We start from the raw sequence: 22,028 nt of genomic DNA, 5'->3' as shown, positions 1-22,028 counted from the left end.
ACTTAAATGAACAAAGTGGTGATCCTGAATGGTATCTCAAAGTCTGGATGCAGGTGAAAGTTGTTTCATTCAACAGACTGGTATGTGCTTCCCTCTTCCCTCAGAGATTAGCTGCCCATTAGCTGAGTTTCTGTTCTGGCTGAGGGGAGGCAGGTCAGTCTGACCTTCTTCATGGTCATCACTTAAATTACCTCCATGCTGTTTGTTACATTCAGGCCTTCTGCTTTCAACTGACCCATAAATCATGAAGTCTTATCTCTGCTGTGTGGCCTGAACACGGCATCAAGCCCGTTCTACCTCCTACTTCACTGCAGTAAATGTGGAAAAGCACAAAGTTACCCAGGTGTTAATACATTTTCTAAAACCAGCAAATGTTGTGTTGCAGGAAAAAAAAAAAAACAGTGCACCCAGATTAGTTTGTTTTTAGGCTACACATGGATTACAAGCTTCCACCTCAGTTTCAAAGAAAGCAGCTGCACAATAGCCGGAGGTGCCGTGAATCACACACAGTGAGATTTCCATCTCTGATTATGTAACTTACTTTTTGCAGCTTTTTTTGCAGGATTTTTGCTTTTGTATCTTTCACGTATAAATATCACCCCTCAATTGATGTTGTTGAACGATTGCATAAGAATGATTTGGGGCCTGTCAGGCCCACTATCCCAGTTTCTCTCCCCTGTAATGTCTGTAAAGTCGATCAGATGGAAAATTGGCAGGATTCTGAATGAAACTGGGACAGAGTTCATAAAATTTGAGTTAATTTAACTGTGAGGATAAACATTAAGTCGTTTAGGAATAATTGCAGGATCCTATCCTCTGAACAGAGTCTGCCTAAAACCACGTGCGACTCTTTTTTACAGGGATCTCTCCTAAAAGAGAGGAGTTAAAGTTTGCAGAAGAATAAAAAACTTCCACTATTATCACCCTTGATTTACATGAAGTGAATGATTACACAGGCAGGGATGAGAGCTGTGGGCGAAGGTCAGCGTGAACAGATATTTACTGTCACTGCTGCTTGTGTGCTGTGAGTCTATGAAAAACTGGGCTGACAAACATTATCCAGACTTTTTTGATCTCATTGACTCTGACTGGATTAATTACCTGGAAGTTTCCCACCATGATGAGCCCCGCGGCGCAGAGCCACCCGGCGGAGAGGCCGGCGGTGTTCAGGATGCAGTTCTGGTGCTTCTCGATCACGTGAGCGTAGCGCAGCAGGCCGATCAGCATCACTGGAGGAAGTGAGGAAAAAAGGAAATGACAAATCGGGAAGAAAGGACCGTTTTTGTTGGTCAAAAAGTTATGTAACCACATTTTTTTCTCTTCCAGGAAGAGAAGCTCACACTACAAACTCTACCTGAGGTGTTTATGATTACTCCAGCGGGATGAGCTCCATCTCTACAGAGCAGAAAAATAACCTCAGGGCAACAAGCATGAAGCTTAGTCCTCTCTGAAACTGATTTGCTTAGGCTGCTTGGAGGCAGCAGACAGAAGGCTTGCATCATTTGTACTAAAAGGGTGACGCTGCTGGTCCATTCAATTCACTACAGAGTCAGATTAACAGCACAGATAGTCTTACAAAATTCTGGCATCACTGGATTACAGTTTATAACAAAGTACATGTCCTCAAGTTCTTCACTGAAGTACTAGTTCAGTATACTTGCAGCTTATTTAAGTATTTCCATGTTATGCTACTTTTTGCCTCGATTCTACTACGTTAAAGATGCAAATGTTGCGTTTTGTACTCCACACTGTTTATTTTAAAACATTAATTCCTTCTTATTTTACTGACAGGCAGTGTACGGACAAAGGTTTTAGCCCACACCTCTTAATCTTTTAATTCAGGTGTTTTCAGTGCCATTGTCACCAGTGTATAAACTGAAGAACTTAGCCATTCGGTCTGCCTTGACAAACATTTGTGATGTAAAGGGTTAATCTGAGGGTTAAAGGGTTATCCTCCATGTAAAGTTACAGAGCGGGGACACAGAGTGCTGAAGCATCTAGAAAAATCCCCAGTGCTCTGCTGAATCAGTAAATGCAGAGCTCCAAACCTCCTCTGGCAGTAACATCAGCACAACAGCTGTGCACCAGGAGCTTCATGGCATGGCTTTCCAGGGCCAAGTAGCTGCTGAAGGTGTGATGTGCAGGGGAATCAGTACTAGTATCCTTACAGTATGATTATAGATAAAGCTACTATCTCCACCTGCAACATTGAAATGATCACCAGTTAATTTAACATGCATATCTTTGGGACTGTGGGAGGAAACTGGAGTACCAAGAGAAACGCCATGCAAGCACAGGAAGAACATGCAAAGGCAAATCAAATTTCAAGGTGTGTACCAACTCAGGTCCCTGCTTTAGCCACACCATCATTTTTGCAACTATAAGACTTCCAATGCCCAAACTGCACAGAATAAACCTTTAGTCGTGCTCAAAGCTAAAGCTTGATGATTCTGCACATCCCTGTGTGAGCAGATTCCTGATGTCTGTTTATGAAACGTCGCCTTCAAAGCTTCGCAGCAGTTTCACACGGCTCTCCCACCCTCCTGTCTGATGATCATGCCGTTCACATCTGGCACTCATCTCCCTGCAAACTGCAGAGAGCGACTGTTTTGATGTTCCCGTGGGTTGTCCAGCAGCGAGCACAGTGGTCCGTTTGTGGCGATCGAGTGCACGCCACGATAAGACTCCGTGTTTTGGGTTCTGGGTTAGGCGTGCGTTTCTTGGGCTGCTGCACAGCAAGAGTTTGACATTTACCATTCTTCTAACCTCACACTACACCTTTGAATTAAACAAACTCCCCCACCAATATAAACTGAGCATTGTTTATGAAAGGGGAATAAAAAAAGAAGGAAAGCTTTTGATGTGGGAGAAATGAGCTCGCTCACAAACCCTAATTTTTGCAGACTTCACCGAAATCATCCATAAAAATGGTAATTACAGTAACGAACTTGTTGTTCCTGTATTCCTGCAAAGAGAACAAGAGGTCCTTCCTTTAAGTATTTATCTATTATCCTTCAAGTCAAATTAAGATGTTGTCATTCCTTGACTTGGAAAGAGCACTGCTCAGCCCGGGGTCGGGACACCACGGACCAGGACCGCAAAGTTACACACCAGGGCACAAATGTTTGATGCGCTTTTGCCAATTTAAGACAGATTTTGAGAGCTACGTATCAGGCATCTGTGGTCTAATGAAATAGAAAGTGACAAAAGCAAGAGAGCGAAAAACAAGAGAAGTAAAGTTTTCTATTAAGCTCTAAAGCTTATTTTTCTCAAGTCTTTGTCGCTGTTTCAGACTATTTTCTCTGATTTTCGTGTCTTTTGCCACAATGAAAAAACACCAAGATGAAGCCCTGAAAAACTTTTGTGCCCCATGGATGGAAAAACAGTGACTGTGTGTTAACAGCCAAGTTCTGAGATAAATCTGGTTCAGGGAAAAAGCCTGAGCTGGAACGGGTTAACAGGTTTTTAAACTTGCCCAAATTCCAGCATTTTCTCAGAAAAGCAGCATGAACCTGGTGTTCATAGGGGAGAGGTCACCTTAAATAAATGGCTCTGTATAGAGAGCAAATAGGCAGCTTCAGTCCAGGACACTCGGGTCAAAGGGTTGACAATATACTGCAAAATGTGTGTGAGTTCACGTTGGATCACAGGAAGCTCCCAACACCAGGAAATTGTGTCTGACTGAGGCTCCTACAGTCGCTTTCAAATCTGGAAAGAACTGCATTCCTTTGAGGCAAACTTCCATTTATGCATTTCCAAAAAGTTGATCAGGGTGAATTCCCTGAGTGTACATTATCAGAATCCTGGCAAACATTTTTAAAGCAAATATAGAAAAAGAGCCAATATACCCTCTGCACACCGGGCAACGAACCCTGAGCAAACCACAGAAAATCAATGCTTTTGGCACACAGAGTAGCTGTCCGTATGGTCAGAGGGTGAATGCTTGTGGGTCATTTTATTCAGAAAAAAGCAGTATCGATGGCCTAGATTGAAGTTTTCTCTCAGATTGAGGGCTGAGGCCAGAGCTGGCCGTGGATTCTGGGGAACAGAAAGTTGGCCGGAGCCTCTCCAGCTGAAAAAACAAGTCCTGTTCGACCAAGATGTTGGGTAAATATGTACGAGAGTAAAAAAAGAAAAAATACTATAAAAGCTGAATATTTGTAGACCAAAACCATCCTGGTTCTTACCCATAAAGGATCCGGTGCTGCATATGAGGCTGAAAAAGCAGCTTTCAGGTGGCAGAGTTCCACATTTACTACAATGGAAACACAGACGAGAGGAGGGTGGTTAGTAAGGGCTGTACTCAAACTACGACCCCCTGTGCTTGCTGTCATATACCCCCTTCTCCATATTTTACTTTTTTTTTTACTGTGCACAACTGGAAAACCCATATTTGTGTGCTTAGCTGCTCTGTGATACTAAAAACCTGCCAGCATTTTTTCTATAAATATAGAGTCTTTGTGGGAGGTCAGAAAGAAGGACACACATCTGTATCTCCAGCTCAAAAGCATCCAAAACATTTTCCCATCTAGACACAATAAGCCGATTAGATTTTAATCTTGTCAGCAACACTTATTCAGCACCCTGGATGTTTTTGTGGGGGGAACATAAGACTTGTGAAGCACTTAACAAAAGCATTTCTTTCTGCAGAGGTGAGGAGGAGCCTCGCTCGGGCAAGTGCGGACTTATCTAAGATCACGATCTTCACTGCAGCTGCTCGCCAAATATCACTGCAGTTTATCTGAAACCGGATTAGTTAAAGAAGCGGGCGACATCACTTTCTGGAGCTACATGTAAGACTTGCAAACCCTAAAGCAACAGTTTCAGCTGATGTTTGTAACGCTGCATGGAAACAAAAACTGATTTTCAGCCCCATGAACAGCTGCAGATCTCGTGGATTCCTGACAGTTCACAAGGATTTACAGGTTGAAGCAGGCAGGTTTTTAAACTCTGAACTTTCGTAGCTTGTTAGTCCCTATTTCATGGATGTCAGATGCTTAAATTGGGTCAATGAGCTTACACTGAGGGCTAGATGTGAGTTTGCTTTAATTTAATCCCCAAAATAAAAAACTACCTTGGATTTATTGGTTCATGTCCTATAAAAGCCTCTTTACCTGCACTTTAAAACAGTCATGCAGTAGCATTTCCTCTGCCTTATCTATCATGATGAAACTTTGTTTTTCCAGCTCTGACACTTTGATATTTGGCTTGCATAAATATATTCTGTGAGTTCAACGACTTTCTGAAGACTTTGTTTGATGTCCGTGGCTCCACATTTCTGCTGGTGTGTTTTAAAAATGACAACACAAAGAGTCTCAGACTGTCTTCTTCCTTTTGCAGCTTTTCTTGTGTTATTTCAATTAGTAGTTTTAGTAAAACAGGAAAATTTTGTTTCTTTTTTTAGAAAAGGACCAAAAATCAAGCACGTGCTTGCTCCAACTGAACAAAAGCAGCCAACCTCGAAAATAAACCACTGACCACAGCAGGGCGGTTTGCTGTGTCACATCATCTGACATCTGTGGTCAGATCATGTGTACAGCATAACTTTTTTTGTGTTTCAGTGAAATTGTTATTACTGCAAAAGCAGAACTAGGACCGTCAGTCTGCTTCCTCTTTGTGGTTTAATGAAGGATAGGGCAGGAATGACTGCAACGTGCAGCCGTTCTGTTCTTTGAAGTTCCCAAATGCTACAAGAAACCAGGAGTTTAGCAGGTAAGCACACAGCAGCAGCAGCCAGCTCTGTTCTAGGATGCCCTCTGGACCCAGTGGAGGTGGTGAGTGACAGGAGAACGGCGGCTAAGCTGTCATCCCTGATGGACAACATCTCCCACCCCATGCAGCAGACTGTGACAGCACTGAGCAGCTCCTTCAGTGGGAGACTGCGGCACCCACGGTGTGGGACGGAGAGATTTCGCAGGTCTTTCCTCCCCACTGCTGTCAGACTCCATAATAAAGACTTTAACTGATCAAACACACACATCCATACATGTGCAATAATACTAAGTGCAATAATCCTTTCTGTCATCGTTGTATTTTTACTCAGTTGTATATAGTATTTGTATTTGTATTCTATTTTTATCTTATTGTATATTTATTTTATTTTATTCTACTGTATATAGTATATTATTTTATTCTATTCTGTACAGTTGTGTACTGTATTTATTCTTATTGTATTCTAATTTTTGCCTCATAACTTTTGCACTGTCCACTTCCTGCTGTGACAAAACAAATTTCCCACGTGTGGGACTAATAAAGGTTATCTTATCTTATCTTATCTTAGCATGGAAATTAAAGTCCACCTGTAACACCCGCAGAGGTGGGCTCACTGACCTGATGAGTGGTATGTTGTCCAGGGTGCAACACAGTACAGGTCCCCTCTGTAATGGAAGCGGCTCCACACAGGACTCATTGTAAACCCTAGAAAAACACACATGTGCATCCATTTATTTCAGTTATTCAACATGATTCAGTGTTCGGAACAATCGTTATCTCTCAGAGCGCCGAATTTCTTGCGGTTGCTCGAATTTCTTAACCCTCCTCTTGTGTTAGGGTCGGCACCGACCCATTTTAAATTTCAAATGCATAAAAAAATCACATACATTTGTTTATTGTATCAAGGCTTTTTGACTTTGTCAGGAACCTCTATTTCTACAAAATAAAACAAAAAAAAATATTTTCACTAAATTATAAAATGCCCTAGTTGAAATTATGACATTTGTGTTGTTAGGGTCGGTTTCGACCCAGGTATAATATTATGAGTATAAAGCAATAATTAAAGCCAAAACTGAAATCATAAGTGCACTGTCAGCTAAAACGCTTACAGCAAGCGACTCTCCTAATCATATGAGCTTTAGGGGATTCTTATTTTGGATGTTTTTTGCAGTATACCTACACAAAAACAAAACAAAATAAACACGGGCATGTGAGGTGAATTCACTATTTGACTTCCAGAGTGCACATTTACAATTTGCAGCATACAAAAAATGAGAAGAAGATTCACAGTGAGCTAAGTTCAGGATCATACTTTTGGTGAAAATGAAGGAGAGGACACAGAGCAGCATAGTGATTCAGATGGGCAGGTTTCTACGGAGGAAGGCAATGTGGACTATCATCCAGAAGACACAGACACATCTGATCAGAGGTGGAGGTCGCTGGTGCTGAAGCTACTCCGGCTGAAAGATTCAAGTCCAAAAATGGTAAGATCTTTTGGAGCTCAGTACCTCATGATGTACATGGCAGGGCAGCTGCTGCAAATGTCATCAAAATGACCCCTGGAATCACAAGGTTTGCTCTGACCAAAGTCAGTGACATCAAGAGATGTTTTGAGATATTTATGCCATTGTCACTAGAAAGAATCATCATTACTATGATAAACCTTGAAGGGAAAAAAAGTCCATGGCGACATGATGAGGAATACCTGGATGGTTTCATTGGTGTTCTTCTTGCTGGAGTGTACAGATGCTGCAATGAGGCCACTGATCGTCTATGGGATGCATCGACAGGCAGAAACATTTTCTGGGCAACGATGTCACTTCACACATTTGATATCATTTTGATTCAAGAGTCCTCAGATTTGACAACAGAGAGACCAGACCGAGGTCTGACAAGCTCGCTCCCATCAGGGATGTCTGGGAGAGATGAGTGCAGCTTCTTCCACTGATGTTCATCCCAGGGCCAGTGACAGTGGATGAACGTCTTGTCCACTTTTTGAGGAAAATGCCCCTTCCGGCAATATATACCCAGTAAGCAAGGGAAAAACGGCAGAAAAATCTGGGAAGCCTGTGATGCCAAAACCAGCTATGCCTGGAATGTACAGATTTTCACAGTCAAAGCTGCGAGTGGCACCCCTGAGAAGAAACAATGAAAATGTGTGGTCCTCCATATGACCACTGGACTGCAGGATCACAATATCAGCTGTGATATTTTATTTTATTTTTTACCAGATATGACCTCGGACAAGAACTTCACAAAGGAAACTGAGGTGAAGCTGTATCATTGGGAAGTGATAAAAAGCCCACAATTACCCACGGCTATAACCAAAACAAAGGAGGAGTGGACTTTTTCTTTTTTTCAGTTTATATTAAAGGTCTACTGCTGAAAAAAAAAACTTTTTTTGTCTTTTCTTGATGTAAATGTCTATGGGTCGAAATTGACCCGTAACACCATAGATGTCATTTTAGTTATTAATCTTAAAATGAAAAAAATCAATAAAACAGATTTATTTAAGAGATGTGTCCTATACCCCTCAGTAATACTCAGGTAACACAGAAAACTTTTATTTATTAATATGATTCTCTTGAGGTTAATTTTACAATTTTTTTTTATTGAAATCGAGGGGTATAGTGACAAAAAAAGACCCAGAGGCCCACGCCAAAGGTATTAAAACCAACATTTTCATGGATAAGGAAGCCTAACAAGGTAACCAAGAGATGAGAAACAAATTGGATGATAACTTATTGTTTTTAGTATATTTTATAGCTGATTTAATTCACGGGTCAATACCGACCCGCTAACATAAGAGATGATAACAGAAAGCTAACACGAGAGGAAGGTTCTTAAAGTAGGATGGGAGGCCTTCAACTATCAGCCCCATCTCCTTTTTTAGGATTATGCTTCAGACTTGGGACAGCATGGTCACTGGTGTTGGGGTTCGAATGCACCACCTAGCCGGGACCTTTCTGCATGGATGCGTGAGTTCGCTACAGGTTCCAGCTTCCACCCACAGTCCAGAGACATGCAGTTAGTGCGGTTAGCTGAATGTGATTGGTCATCTGTCTCTGTGTGTTGGTTCAGCAATACAATGGCAACTTGTACACTGTGTCCCCCACCTATCCGAGATGGGCTTGATCAGGTGACTCCGGAGTATTGCTGTTATGGGCCCACACTGCTGGGGGATTTCCCATGATGCCACGCACTTCTTCTCCACTCTCATCTTTTTAGTCTCCATGTGTTTCCATTCCACTACTTTATGTCATTATGTTTATTGACTGACGTTTGCTGTTTGTGGCCTGAATCTGCAGGAGGTTTGTTCCTGTTAAAAGTGAGTTCTTCTTCTCCACTGTCGCCAAGTACTGCTTACATGGGATCATCGAAATGTAGGTTGTCTAACTCCCAGTAAAAAAGGTTGAGTAAAAATGTGATCTTAGTGTTTCACACGAGATCAATGTCAATTCAGGGAAACTGAAGTGACCAAACGTGTTGAAAACTCTGTTAATGGTTGAGCATCAGCTGCGACACGTTTGGCATGATAGTGCTCTTACTGTACGCAAATGACGGTAGAAAATTAACCCAAAATGTTTTCAGGTGAAAGGTCTTTTATGTAACACAGTTAATGTTCAGCTGCATACTTTGTTTTTATTTTGATTTCTATTCTCCATTTGTATGCAAGTGACTCAAACCGATGTCTCATTTAACTCAAATGCAAAATAGCAAACTACATTCCTGCATTACAAATGTTAAAAACTGGGTTTGTAACATTTTATCTATAAATATATACCTGTATTTACTAAAATACCTGTATATGCATGTAGACAGGGCCTAAATCGACATATATGTGCAGATACAGCACTATGGAAATATGTGGTCCCAATATCCCAGTGGCCATATGTTGAGAAGCAGGGTACACCCTAGACTGGTCAGAGTGTAACACTTAGAGACAGACGACCATTCACACCTATGTGCAATTTAAAATCACCAGTTAACCTAACCCCACTCTATGTCTTTGGACTGTGGGAGGAAGCCAGAGTACTCGTGGAGAGCAAGCAAACCCCGAACACAGCTTGAGAGAAAGTCTGTTTTATGTGTTTTTATTTGTTAAGGACATGCTCCTGTTTACAGGTAAACACACAGAGTGACTCTTTAACCCTCATTATTTGATTTGGCTGATTTTGTTTTTTAAAAACACTCAGAGAACTTATCAACTTCTAATCTGATATGATGAAAATGTTATCCAACACTCGCTGCTTCACTCATTCAGCAAATAAGGAAAATCACTGTTATCATCCCTGGAGTTTTAGTTTGTAAATATAACTCCAAGATTCACTCTATTTATCTCTGAAGCTGAATTTTCACTCAAGGAGCCCTGATATTTCCCACTGTGATCTATATTAAAGGCCACTGAAGAAGAGAAATCTCAACTTCTGGTTTAAGTGGTGATGCTTTGCAAGTGGACTCATTAGTTAACATGTTTTTGTACATACGTCACAATGTTTTTAGCATCTTTAAGCTTTCTTCCTGTTGAAAGGACTTTTTTCTTTCCCACTGTGCCCAAGTGCTTGTTATTGTAGGGTCTTTACCTTGCAAAATAAAGCACCTTGAAATGACTGTTATGATTTGTGATTTGATTTGGCGCTTTTTAAATGAAAGTGAACTGAATTGTCTGGTTTAACCAAGCAGAGCTGAACAGTTGAATGCAGTCTTGAGAAATTGTGCAACAATCCTGCTTAAGGTCTGAAGCACTTTGTGTAGTGTAGACATCTCTGACTCTTTTTTTTTTAAATCTAATCCACAGTCAAAAATCTATCTCTGTGAAAGTGACCTCTGGTCACTGCACTGGAAACAATTTGGAAAAAGTTTCCTCGTCTCTTTGGGAACATTCCTGATGCGGAGATGCAGCTTGTGTCTCTTTGGTGCTTTGAAGCAACATTAAACTGCTGACCAATACTATGGTCTTTAAAATGAACCCGATATGTGTGTTTGTGTGTGTGTGAGTGCTGTACCAGTTGTTCACAGGGCAGACGTGCTGGTTGTAGAGGGCCATCGCGTATCTGTGAAGACAAAGAAGAAGAAAATCTTTGGTCAAAGATCTGAACAGACGGTTAAAGAGGCAGACAGAAAATGATGAAGATTCAATCATGCTGTCAGGATACGGTCTGGAGATAACACTGGCTCTGCTCTCAAAACATGTCCAAAGCTCTGCCTCACTCGCTGTACTGCAGCATTTGAAAGTATTGTCACATCCAACCACACGAACATCTCCAGGCTCTAATAATGTTTTCCACTAACAAAACACACATGAATCACCACACGGTTGTTTTCAGAGACGGAGACAGCTCCTCTTCATCACACATGTGCGTCGAGCCGGACGGCTGCATATTAACATGTACTGTTACACCACAGGGATGTTTAAAAAAATGTCAGTTACACAAAACAACCTCCACACACACACACGCAGAGCCTAACAGCCAAACAGAGATCATTCATCACACACATAAATGCACAGTAGTACATTTTAGAAGCACATGTTCTCTTACTCCACCAATTTGGTGCAGACTCCTATCTCTCAAACTCAATGCTGGATTTCCATAAAATTCTGAACAGACAGTAATTTCCTCCAGAGGATAAATGCTTCTGGTTTCGGTGATCCTCCGACTTTCTGTCTGGCTGTACCAGGAGATCTTACACACAAAGGTTTGGCAACTATCAAATAGAGATTTTGCACAAACTATCCAGATAGTTTTTGGGGTTTTTTTAATGCAAAACCCTCTGAGAAGTCCTTGAAAACAATTTGAAAGTGCTGTTTCTTTCCAAATATAACTGGCAGTTGACCAAAACTCTAAAAGATGACACCAACACAGAAGTACCAAAAACTGCAGTTCCTCTAATGGCCACTTGAGGCTGACTCCCCTGTTAAAATGCTCAACTTTACAGCATTAAAAAGTATTAAAATCTTTGATTCCTTCTTCTATTTTTGGCCTCTTCTTTTTTCAGTCACCTTCATAAAACAGCTGTACAGAGTTGACCCTTTGAAGCCATCATTTCTACTTTTAGTCCTCTAATCTGAGTCGCTGAAGTGGAGTCCTCTATCAGATTTGTGCTGTTGGTGCATTTTTCTAGGAATTAACTTCTAAATAATATATTCTGCTTTGTGCTGCAGACCTCCCAGGAAGTCTGTCTGTGTCAATTATTTTACCACAATCTCTCAAACCTGATGACAATCCAGCTCCTTGTGAAGTAGACTGCAACAGAAATCCCTTCAGTCTTACTCTTCAACTCTTTTCTACTTAGGTTTAAGATCAAAAGCCTGCAAAATGCTTGACATTTCTACCATGATACTTAAGCACAAACTCATGAATCTGCTAATGAAGTTGCATTACAACTGCCAGTTACAACAAGTCTACGCATGTGTTACTGTAACCTGGCTAACCTGATTCAGAAGGTGTCCACTCTCCTCTGTAAAGACATACATGGATTAAGTCACATGTGCTTCTTGTTCAAAGTGTGTGGCATAAAAACTCTACAAATACTCATTTTTACCACATTCAGACAAATTAAAACAGGTTGTTACCAAAATAAATAACCAGTGGACATAAAATCTCCCATATTCCACACCATAATGTTGGTGGTGCACTATCACTCAGGTTGAAATATGTCACAAATGGCCCATTAGCCTCTTTCAAAACAACCGTGAGGACATATTGCACCATAGATCAGATACACAGGACTCAAAAAAGCAAGATGCCAACAGACATGTGACCGCTGGAGCGTCTTTATTGATCGCTGATAACGAGGGAATTCTCGGGTCAGAAGAATTGATTTGCCCTTTACAAAGTTGATGTGGAGTGAGTGGCCTGACAGAGGCCGTCCACTCTCATCCACTTCCCTCCCTCCCACGACTCATCTTTTTTAGTCCTGCTGCATGTACTTGAAAACTGCATGCCGTGTAAACTAAAGTGAAGATCACGGTGTGAATGAGCCGTTAAACTAGAGACTCAGATACACCGCCTCTCTCATCCCATCAAATACTTCAGTGTTCTCAAAGCTGTCAGCGCCGCCAAATCACACAGAAGGTGACCTTTGGATTCAGTGCTGTGATGCATCGAGTTCAGGCAACAACGTGATGGATTCTTACTGCCAACACGTGAAATACGAACACTTGTAAAGCACTCTTTGTTTGACCGATGTGTTTCAGTCTTTGGCAGGGACCCTGGTGAATGGCTATCACCCGAAACATGCAAGTCTACCAGTAAAGTTTCTCTACATACAAGTGTTGCTGGAGCGTCAATCTTTTTGGTCTTCCCCATGCACCCTGGAAATAGGTAAAGTTTTACCAGCAATCAAACCAAATTGAAAACTGTGTTTTCTGTGTAAACCTAATCAAAGATTCTTTTCAGTGCAGCATCGGTCACTGCATGAAGTGTAACGTCATCAAACCTCCTATAAGCACTGATCCTCGTGCTCTGGCACGCTTGACTCGCTGCAGTCTTCTCCTGAATGGGAAAAGAAAATCACAGCTGTGGCACTGAAATAGAAGTTGAAACAGGAAATGGCATACTTCCAGTAACTTTCTGTTGGTACTGCCAAAGCACCTTTCACAGGATTCATACTGCTGTGTTAAATCTACCCCGAAGATCCCTGCAAATCCCTTTGAAACCTGAAAGCATAATCTACCCCATAACCTGATGTGCTCCTCCCTGTAACCACATGTCACATCAACACAGTCTGCAGCCACGTCCACACTAATACGTTTTCATTTGAAAACGCATCTTTTTCTCTCCGTTTTGGCCTCCCGTCCACACTGAGACGGCATTTTTGTTCAAGGAAAACAGAGCTTTTTGAAAACGCTCTCCAAAGCAGATACATTTGAAAACCGTGTAAACGGAGCCTTTTGGAGCTGTGACCAATTAAACTAAGATAGCAGAGGGCATTATATAGCAGCTGTTTTGTTTTCTCTCTATTTTGACAGCCCTATTAAAGATTAATATCAGTCTGCACATGCTCCAGAGAGCTTTTCTTCAAATCCCTTAACTCTCACTCGCTTTTGCAACTTTGTACTTTTGTGTTACTCGCAGCAACAACTCCGCCTCATTGTTAGTCCATTTAAAAAACTTGGTGCTTTTCCTCGACCTTTTGCCGCGACGTTTCAAAGAGCTGGTGTTGTGCCAAAAAGTGATCGTCTGCCAAAATCTGATTTCCGGTATTTGCCAAAAACTGATTGCTGGTATTTAAACTGCTATAAGTAACTTGTTGGGCTATAATATGTGAAACATATGTCAAATGCATCCCTCATGGATGACATAAAGTCATATTGAGCCACAAACAACATTAGTGTAACAAGGTAGAAGCCGCAATCAGTTTTTGGCAGCGACTTTTATATAACCTTTATTTATGCAGTTAAAAAAAAAATCTCATTAACATTACAAATGTCTTTTGTAAGAGTAAGTTGGCCAAGAGGACAGCAGAAATGGCAGCAAATATTACAATAGTTCTGTAAAAATATTTTAAGTGGGGATAAAGGACCGGAACGGTTATAATGTAAGTACAATAACACAGAGTTGTAAAGATACTTGAAAAAACAGATAATTTTTTAATTCTCTATATAACCCCTTTGTAAACGCTGTTCACCGAAGTCTATTTACCAACATACGTAAAGATATTACACATAAAAAATACACGGAAACATTGGAAATCAGTTTTTAGCAGACAATCACTTTTTGGCACAACACCGGAAAGTAAATAAACGGCAGACAGTCAAAGGAGCTTGCAAAGAAAAGCGTCTGGACTTCTTTAAGTTGCTTGAAGACGTTTCACCTCTCATCCGAGAAGCTTCTTCAGTTCTAAGGTCAAATGGTGGAGAGTCCCAGATATAAGCCTAGTGGGAGTGACCCCCCACAGAGGGACAAAAGGACACTCTTTCGAGGATGCCAATGTTCACATTTTGGACAGAGAGGACAGATGGTTTGAAAGAGGAGTGAAAGAAGCCCTCTATGTCCACTGTGAGCGACCATCTTTGAACAGAGGCGGGGGTTTACGACACCAACTCTCTGCCATCTATAATCCAGTTTTGAGATCCCTTCCCAGACGCCTTAACGCCCACTCACATCCTGGGCCATCTGACCTCAGGAATTCGCATGATAAGGTGGGGCCAGGTTTCACAATGAACACACCCGAAACTCTGGCTGATTGGGACCCACGCCCAGTTTCCCACCTTGGCTCAGGCGATTAGAGGATCATCAGGGGGTCCTTTTGTCCCTCTGTGGGGGGAAACTCCCACTAGGTTTATATCTGGGACTCTCCACCATTTGACCTTAGAACTGAAGAAGCTTCTCGGATGAGAGGTGAAACGTCTTCAAGCAACTTAAAGAAGTCCAGACGCTTTTCTTTGCAAGCTCCTTTGACTACGATGACCTGGATGACTGAGAACCTTCACAGACATAAACGGCAGACAGAAATGAGGCAGGTTGAATCTTCTTGCGTTTCACGGATGAGCGTTTTCGGCCGTTTCAATGTGGACGCACAACTCTGTGAAAATGACTGAAAATGATATTGTGGAGCGGAGCGTTTTTAGACAAAAATGCCGTTTTCAAATTTATCCGGATGAGTGTAGCCTGCGACTATTGTGATCGGCCAGTTCAACAATCATCGCCTCTACATCAGGACTCACACGTGTCAGTAAATTCATGGAGGGAGATTACCAAAATTAGATATGAGGAAAAGTACAAAGAAGTGAAAAAACTTGACGGACATTTTTGCCAAAAAAACAAAAAGTGAAACTGACCACAAACTGACCCATGAGGGAAAAAACTCACAAGATACTTAACACACAATGCATCAGCCCAAGCGTGAATGCTGGCAACGGCCACGTGCATGGATTCACTGCAGAGGTCAAAATATGAGCATAAACCACCACCCTGCCCACCTCCTAATAAACGTGCAGCATGCGACAGTCCAGCTCTAGCTGATGTTTTGGGAGAGCAAGTTGCTCAGTTGTGACCTATTACTGATTTTAATACAAAGAACGAGTTAAAGAAAAAAACAAAAATATTTCATTTTGGAAAAAGCAAAAAAAGAAAAGTCATTTCTCCCTTCAGATGTGACACATTTCAGCTTGATATAAATAATTTACTTCGCTTTGGTTAAAGTGTAAAACTCAGACTCCTCATGTTTTCCCGCAAAAAGCCTCACACGGCTGCCCAGAGCTGTGGAGTTTTTAGGTCATGACAAAAGCTGACAAAGCATTCAAAGGCAGAAACAGACAGGTGTCGACGTGCCTGAAAAAACAGCAGGAGGAGGGGGATTACAGATTCAAGCTTTAGAGGCCCGGCGTGAAGAACTCTCGCACTCATTTAACAAAGGACACTCTGAATCCTCTCACACTTTGAGAGGAAAAGAAATCAGCTGTTTCCCAGCATCCTAGTCTATAGAAAGTGCAAGAAGGCGTTATCCAGAGGTCATCCAGCCTGGGAGCACAGATGTTGGATAGCTTTTTTCCTCAAGAGATCATTATCAGGAGCAATAACTCATCTGTGCCACTCTTGATAGACTTACACAATCCTACACTGACTTTTATACATTAATTATTAATTATTAATTATTGACTGACCTTTTCATGCACAGAAATGAGCCTCCAACTAACCATTACATTTCATTAAAAGGTTACACCAAGAATCCAGTATTAGAAAAGTATTCTGGTCTCTTCAGGGACTCGTGTGTGGTGATCAAAGGAAACAGTTCCTTTTTTTATGCTTTTATTTGCTTTTTTGCTGGGAGCTCTGTTACTTGATGAGGTTTTATCAGTTTTATCCTGGTTCAAGGATCAAAACAGGACATTGCAAATCAAAATCCTGACTTTAAGTAATTTGATTACATGTACATTTTCCCTAAACAATTCTCCATAAAGTACAGTGAAAAAATGTTAAATTCAATGGACTCTGGTCAGTGATGATTTAAGATAAATGCAAAATTTGTTTTTAGTGGGGGACTTTTCGCAGTTTTGTTTAAAGAGAAATGAAATCTTAGATTTGATTTTTTTAAAAACGATTAACTTTCATCACCTTCGAGAAAGTTAAAATGTATATTTAGTGCTAAAAATATGGATAAAATTCTAGAGTTTGACTGACACAACTGAAGCACAGACTTATTGGATGGTTTGTGACAATTAACCGCACAAAAAACACAAAATTTAGTGGCTGCATGTCGACATCCACCTATCGCCCAGCAGCCGTACCCTTAACAATGTCAAACTTTAAGCCTTAAAGCATTTAAATGGGTGAGCTATGAAGAAATATCCAAGCATGTTACAAGTGTCATTAGCAGGACAGAACAAACAGTTTTTCAGAGTAGTCTGCAAACATGCTGGTCATTTTAACATGAGAGCCTATTGGGATAGGCTCATCTTTGATGGCTGCCTCTAGTGGCTATCAGAGGAACTGCAGTTAACCACAAACAGAGGTTCTTGGGTCTCTTTTCAGGAGTTCTTACATGCCTGCAGGAACAAGCATTAACTCCAGCCGGGGAGGATTTTTAAAACATCTTCGATCTTCGCCTGCAAAGTCCTGAAATGAAGACTAAGCGTTTTTCTGGCTTCCAAAAAAGGAAAACATTTCACATGCATGAACTTTGCACCGTCAGTCGACATCATGGTGACCGCAACAGGGATAACAGATAACATGTGTGACCACACTCGTGTGCAGACAGCTTGACTCGTGAGTTGTCTTTTAGAGGAAGAAAGATCACCTTCATCACTACACACTTATTGATTCCAAGGCTCGTATTTAAAGAGGAAGCAGCTGAATGTATTTACCCTAACGAGTCCTAATCTTATCCAAAAGAAGTAAATGTTTACGTGAGTGTTTCAAGAGCTGAACTTTAAATACATATTTAAACTTTGAGTGTACAAACAGACACGGGAACCTCCTGCAGATGCTGCTGCGCGGCTTGTTTACTCGGAGGTACTCACACCACCCATATTCCTGTGATGATGAAGACAGGCAGGCTGACGGGAAGGATCATCCAAGGCGACATGACGGACGCCAGGCGATCTCCGCCGCAAACGACACCAACGGACACGGGCTTCGTTACAGACCTGAAGGAGCGCAGACATAATCAGTCAGGGAAAACAAACGTACAAATATTACAATCACAAATCCTGAAATCAGGATTCCTGATTGGTAATTAGCTCTTTAATCCATCTATAAAACTCCCGCCTGTTCCAGCTCCTATACTGAACTTTCCTCTATGCTTCCCTATACCACACCACTTTTTTGTCTTCCAATATTTTTGGTCCTTTTTTTCCACATTTACCGAAACCTGCACTGCTTTATATTCAGTTTCAATCAAATAAAACCTTTAGAGCTCTTTGCCATATTACGTGCATTTTTTTACATGATGATTTATTGTCTTTCATTTAGATTTTTACTCACTGGGTTCGTTTCTTTCTTGGTATGTGTGTAGTAGATTGCATTTTGTGTTGCCATACTGCACTTTAATTTCTCAAGCGATTCTTGTTTTACTAAAGCTGCTGCGTTTATTGTTTGCTGTAAGATTGGAGTTTCGCAGTTTTTAGAGTATATCTTATGTTAAAAGTGAGGGTTTGTAGCTTTTCCCTACTTTATGTTTCATATGCTGAACGTCTTTTGCATTTTGGAGTGTCGGTTGAACAAAACAAGACATCTGTGAGAGATGTGCAGTGATGTAAGGGGGAGAATATTACATCTTGAACAACGTGTTTTGTGTCTGTCGTGCAGGTCCGATGTAGCGGCCTGCAGCAGAGATGACGAGCTGTCAAACTTGTACCTTCATCACTTTCTCCACAAATACATCAGTGCTTTCCCACACAGAGCGAAACAAACAGTAACCTGTGAAAACGACGGGCCAATGCTCAGACCTGCAGTCCTGCTTCTGTCTGTATGGCTATTTTCCTAAATAAACATATAAAACTATAGAGCAGCTCTCAGTCCACACACCAAACTGAAACCTTTTTATACAGGACACTGATTTATGTTTTGGCCGAGGTATCACAGTTTCTGTCCTTGGACATGTTATCGTCCTGTCACAGATTAAGCACAGTAAGTTTGAACTTTACAGAGTTCAGTGAATTACTGCCAGTCATTCATAAAAAATATGCACATTTAGGGCTCAGCACATAACTTGAGTATTACTATTTTTGTGACTTGTTACACAAACAATTCCTATAAAGTTGGGACACTGTTAAAAGAAAATCCCATAGAGCCATATTTTATTCACAACAGAACAAAGAAAACACATAAAATGTTGAAAAATGTTAGCTTAATTTGAGTTTGATGGCAGCAACATTTGGGACATCTAACAGAGCATAATGTCACCGACTGATTCCAAGAATCTGGAGGAATCTCTGTGCGCAGGGGACAAGGCTAAAAATCAATAGTGGCTGGCCGTGATCTTCAGCTCTCAGGCGGCACTGCGTCATAACCAGACCTGATTCTGTCATGGAAATCACTGGATGGGTTCAGGAACACTTCCAGAAATCTCTGTCTGTGAACTCAGCTCACTGTGCCGTACACAAACGCAGGTTAAAGCTCGATCGTGCGTAGAAGAGCAAACATGTTCGAGCAACATCACCAAAGCTAATTTAAAACAACCTGAGGAAAAGTGTGAAGATGTTCTGTGATCACACAAATCAAAATCCTCCAGACCAAAGAGGAGAAGGACCCTCAGCTCTGAGTATATTCAGGTTTCAAACCAGAACGGGACAACATTCCTCTCCCACGAGCCCAGCAGCTGCTCCAGATGTTTATGAGCTGTTGTTAAAGGAAGAGAGGATGCTGCACAGTGATAAACATGTTGCTGGCATCACTTTCAGGTTCACCTTATTGTTTTATGAGATTTACAAATCATCGCTTCTTTTAATTTCACACTTAACAGAGTCCAAAAAGTAACTTTTACACTTTATCCTCAGTTATAACAGGTGTCGGCTTATTTCCACCTGTTTTAAGGGGGAAAATACAGATTTTCACATGCAAAGTATGCAATTATCTTATTAAATCCTACATTAAACATGAAATATTCTATATTCAATCTGCCTGTAAACGTTCAGCTTTACCGTTTTTGAACTCGTTTATCTGACGTGATAAATGTAAAATTTAATGTATGATAACTAGACTTGAAAACACAAGCTGAGTCAGATTTTGACATTTTGAAATTCATTTTTGGGTTTTTTCTTCTTTTTTATTTTAGGCGTGTTTTGTTAAAAATCACACAGAAACTGCAACACGTGCGTTATTTTTTAACACAGCCTTTCTAAGACTGTAATAAGGAATGCTTCAAATAAGTAGCCTGCATGTTGTGTTATATTAAAGTAAAATGTCTGGGAAACATCATAAAATTATAAAATAGTTGAGGTTACAGGTAATCACGTGCAATAAAAACTGACTAACATTAAGTCTTAAGTTATTATAAAATCTTTAATTATTGCCACAGTTTAGTCTGTAATTTCAGATTATTCGTGTTCCTGCTGTGCGTCTATTTGACCTCATTAACCCCTCTGAGCTTGATCGGCTGGCCTTCATGCTTTAGATGCATGACAACCTGAGATGCACAGCTTCAGTCCTCGGATCCTACCTCTGCCGCTCAGCGGGGGCTCCTCAGTCTCCGCGTCTCCTCCCAGCTCCTCCAAACTCGGGGAAAAGTTGCTGAAAAGTGAGGCCGAGCTGGTGTTTCTGATGTTTCATCGTCCAAACGTGGCTGCAGGTGTATCACTTCATCGGGATCGGGAGAGGAGACGGATGAGGTGGCGTCGGTACGATCCTGCTCCCGAGGCAGCCCGCTGAGCTGTGGTGGGAGGTGAAGAAAGCAGCTGGAGTCGGTGACTGGTAGCTCCTCCCACCCACGCGGGTGGAGGCGAAGGTTATTCTAACCCGACAGTCATCGCTGCTTTAAAGCTCGCACTGCTTCTGGGAAATCTCTGCCACGTTTTTCATGTTTTCTGAGTCTAAAACACGGGTGTGGGTGGGCAAACGGGACTTCTGCGTGTTCCAGGAAACTAATTTCACTAATTGATTGCAGTCAGACAAGTTGCACATCCGGGCTGCTGAGCCCGGAGTTTAGTCAGGATTCTGCCAAGTTTGTTCCAGATGTTTCACTGGGAAAACCTGAATGTATGAGAAAAAGTTACTGTCAGGTTGAATGAGCTTTAAGAAGTTCCACCTCTCTAAACCTCTTATTGAAATGAGCATTTGAGAGCTAAAGACTTGAAAAATTATCCATAGAAATCCGAAAAAGTCAAATAAAATGACGTCTCACAACTTTCTTCTGCCATTACAACCACTATAATATATTTCATAACAAGAAAACAGGGGAAAAATCATAGTTTAATTCCACGTTTTACTAAATTGAGTTCAAAACTAATACTTGTATCTGCAGAAATTTAGACCTTGTGTTACAACTTTGATCTAACCATGGATGTCAAACTCATTTTACACGGTAGACCACAAACAGCCCACTTTGATTCTGAGTGGGGCGCCACTGAAACTCCCCTTTCTGTCAGTGTAAAGAAATAAATTAGTGTATCTATAACAGCAATCCCTGAGATTAAAAGTGTAATTTCAACAGCATGTCGTGATTTTTCTATAAATAAAATTAGTCAAAATACAGAAAAAGCGCTGGTGAGCTCACTGGCCCGACTGTCCTGTACGAATATAAAACATAAAGTTCTGGTTAATTCACAGAGATTTATTTTTCTATAAAAATAGACATTTTTATAGGAGAAAGTAAAAAAAAAAATAGGAACTTTTCTACCAGTCAGTTGTTTATATGTTACTTAACTATTTTGGTGTATGAACGGCAGTGGGGGAGGTCTGAGAGCAGGAAAGGAGGAGGTCGAGTGGAGGTGGGTTGCAAAGTGGCTCGCTGACGCACAGCAACTGTGAGAAGGTTAAAGCAGCTTAAGAAATGCACCATATATGAGATCTGAGCTGAGCTGGCAGTGAGATCAGCTGATCAGAGTTCAACTTTGTTTACATTCATCTGCTGCGTGTCTTTAACTTTTGTCCACTTTCGCTATGTTTTTTGTTTTTTCTCTTCTCTTCTCTTCGCTGTCCCTTCCAGTTCTGGTTCTGTTAGAGGTCTCTTCCTGTGAAAAGACAGTGTCGCCAAATGCTACTCGTAAATAATTGTTGGGGTTCTCTATCTAATATATAATATAAGCCAGTTTGAGGCGACTCTTATTGACACTGTAGGAATTAAAGTTGAATCGTTTGATGTAATACTTTTATCACTTTAGTCTGGCAGAGGTTTAATAGGTCCATAATTATTGGTTATATTTGTGCAAATGC

At 41.1% G+C, this 22,028-nt stretch overlaps 1 protein-coding gene across 1 annotated transcript in view; it reads right to left on the bottom strand.

Moving 5' to 3' along the window:
- The window catches only part of LOC146568938 (transmembrane protein 150A-like), a 29,171-nt gene extending 8,356 nt beyond the window's left edge, over window positions 1-20,815 (bottom strand). The window contains exons 1-6 of the mRNA XM_085285337.1: window positions 20,317-20,815; window positions 17,678-17,803; window positions 10,719-10,766; window positions 6,331-6,417; window positions 4,188-4,255; window positions 1,102-1,229 (exon numbers count right to left, since the gene is read on the bottom strand). Of these exons, the coding sequence (XP_085141463.1) occupies window positions 1,102-1,229; window positions 4,188-4,255; window positions 6,331-6,417; window positions 10,719-10,766; window positions 17,678-17,742 (396 nt within the window). The 5' untranslated portion in view covers window positions 17,743-17,803; window positions 20,317-20,815. The remainder of the gene's footprint in view (window positions 1-1,101; window positions 1,230-4,187; window positions 4,256-6,330; window positions 6,418-10,718; window positions 10,767-17,677; window positions 17,804-20,316) is intronic.
- Between the last annotated feature and the right edge of the window lie 1,213 nt (window positions 20,816-22,028).

This window comes from Mchenga conophoros, linkage group LG8 (assembly GCF_057382185.1).
Source record: "Mchenga conophoros isolate Kocher_MC1m ecotype Shallow Benthic linkage group LG8, M_conophoros_male_GT1.1, whole genome shotgun sequence".
In the NCBI taxonomy this organism is placed as follows: Eukaryota; Metazoa; Chordata; class Actinopteri; order Cichliformes; family Cichlidae; genus Mchenga; species Mchenga conophoros.
The sequence above is the reverse complement of the archived record's forward strand: the minus strand, read 5'-3'. Positions and strand labels throughout refer to the sequence as shown.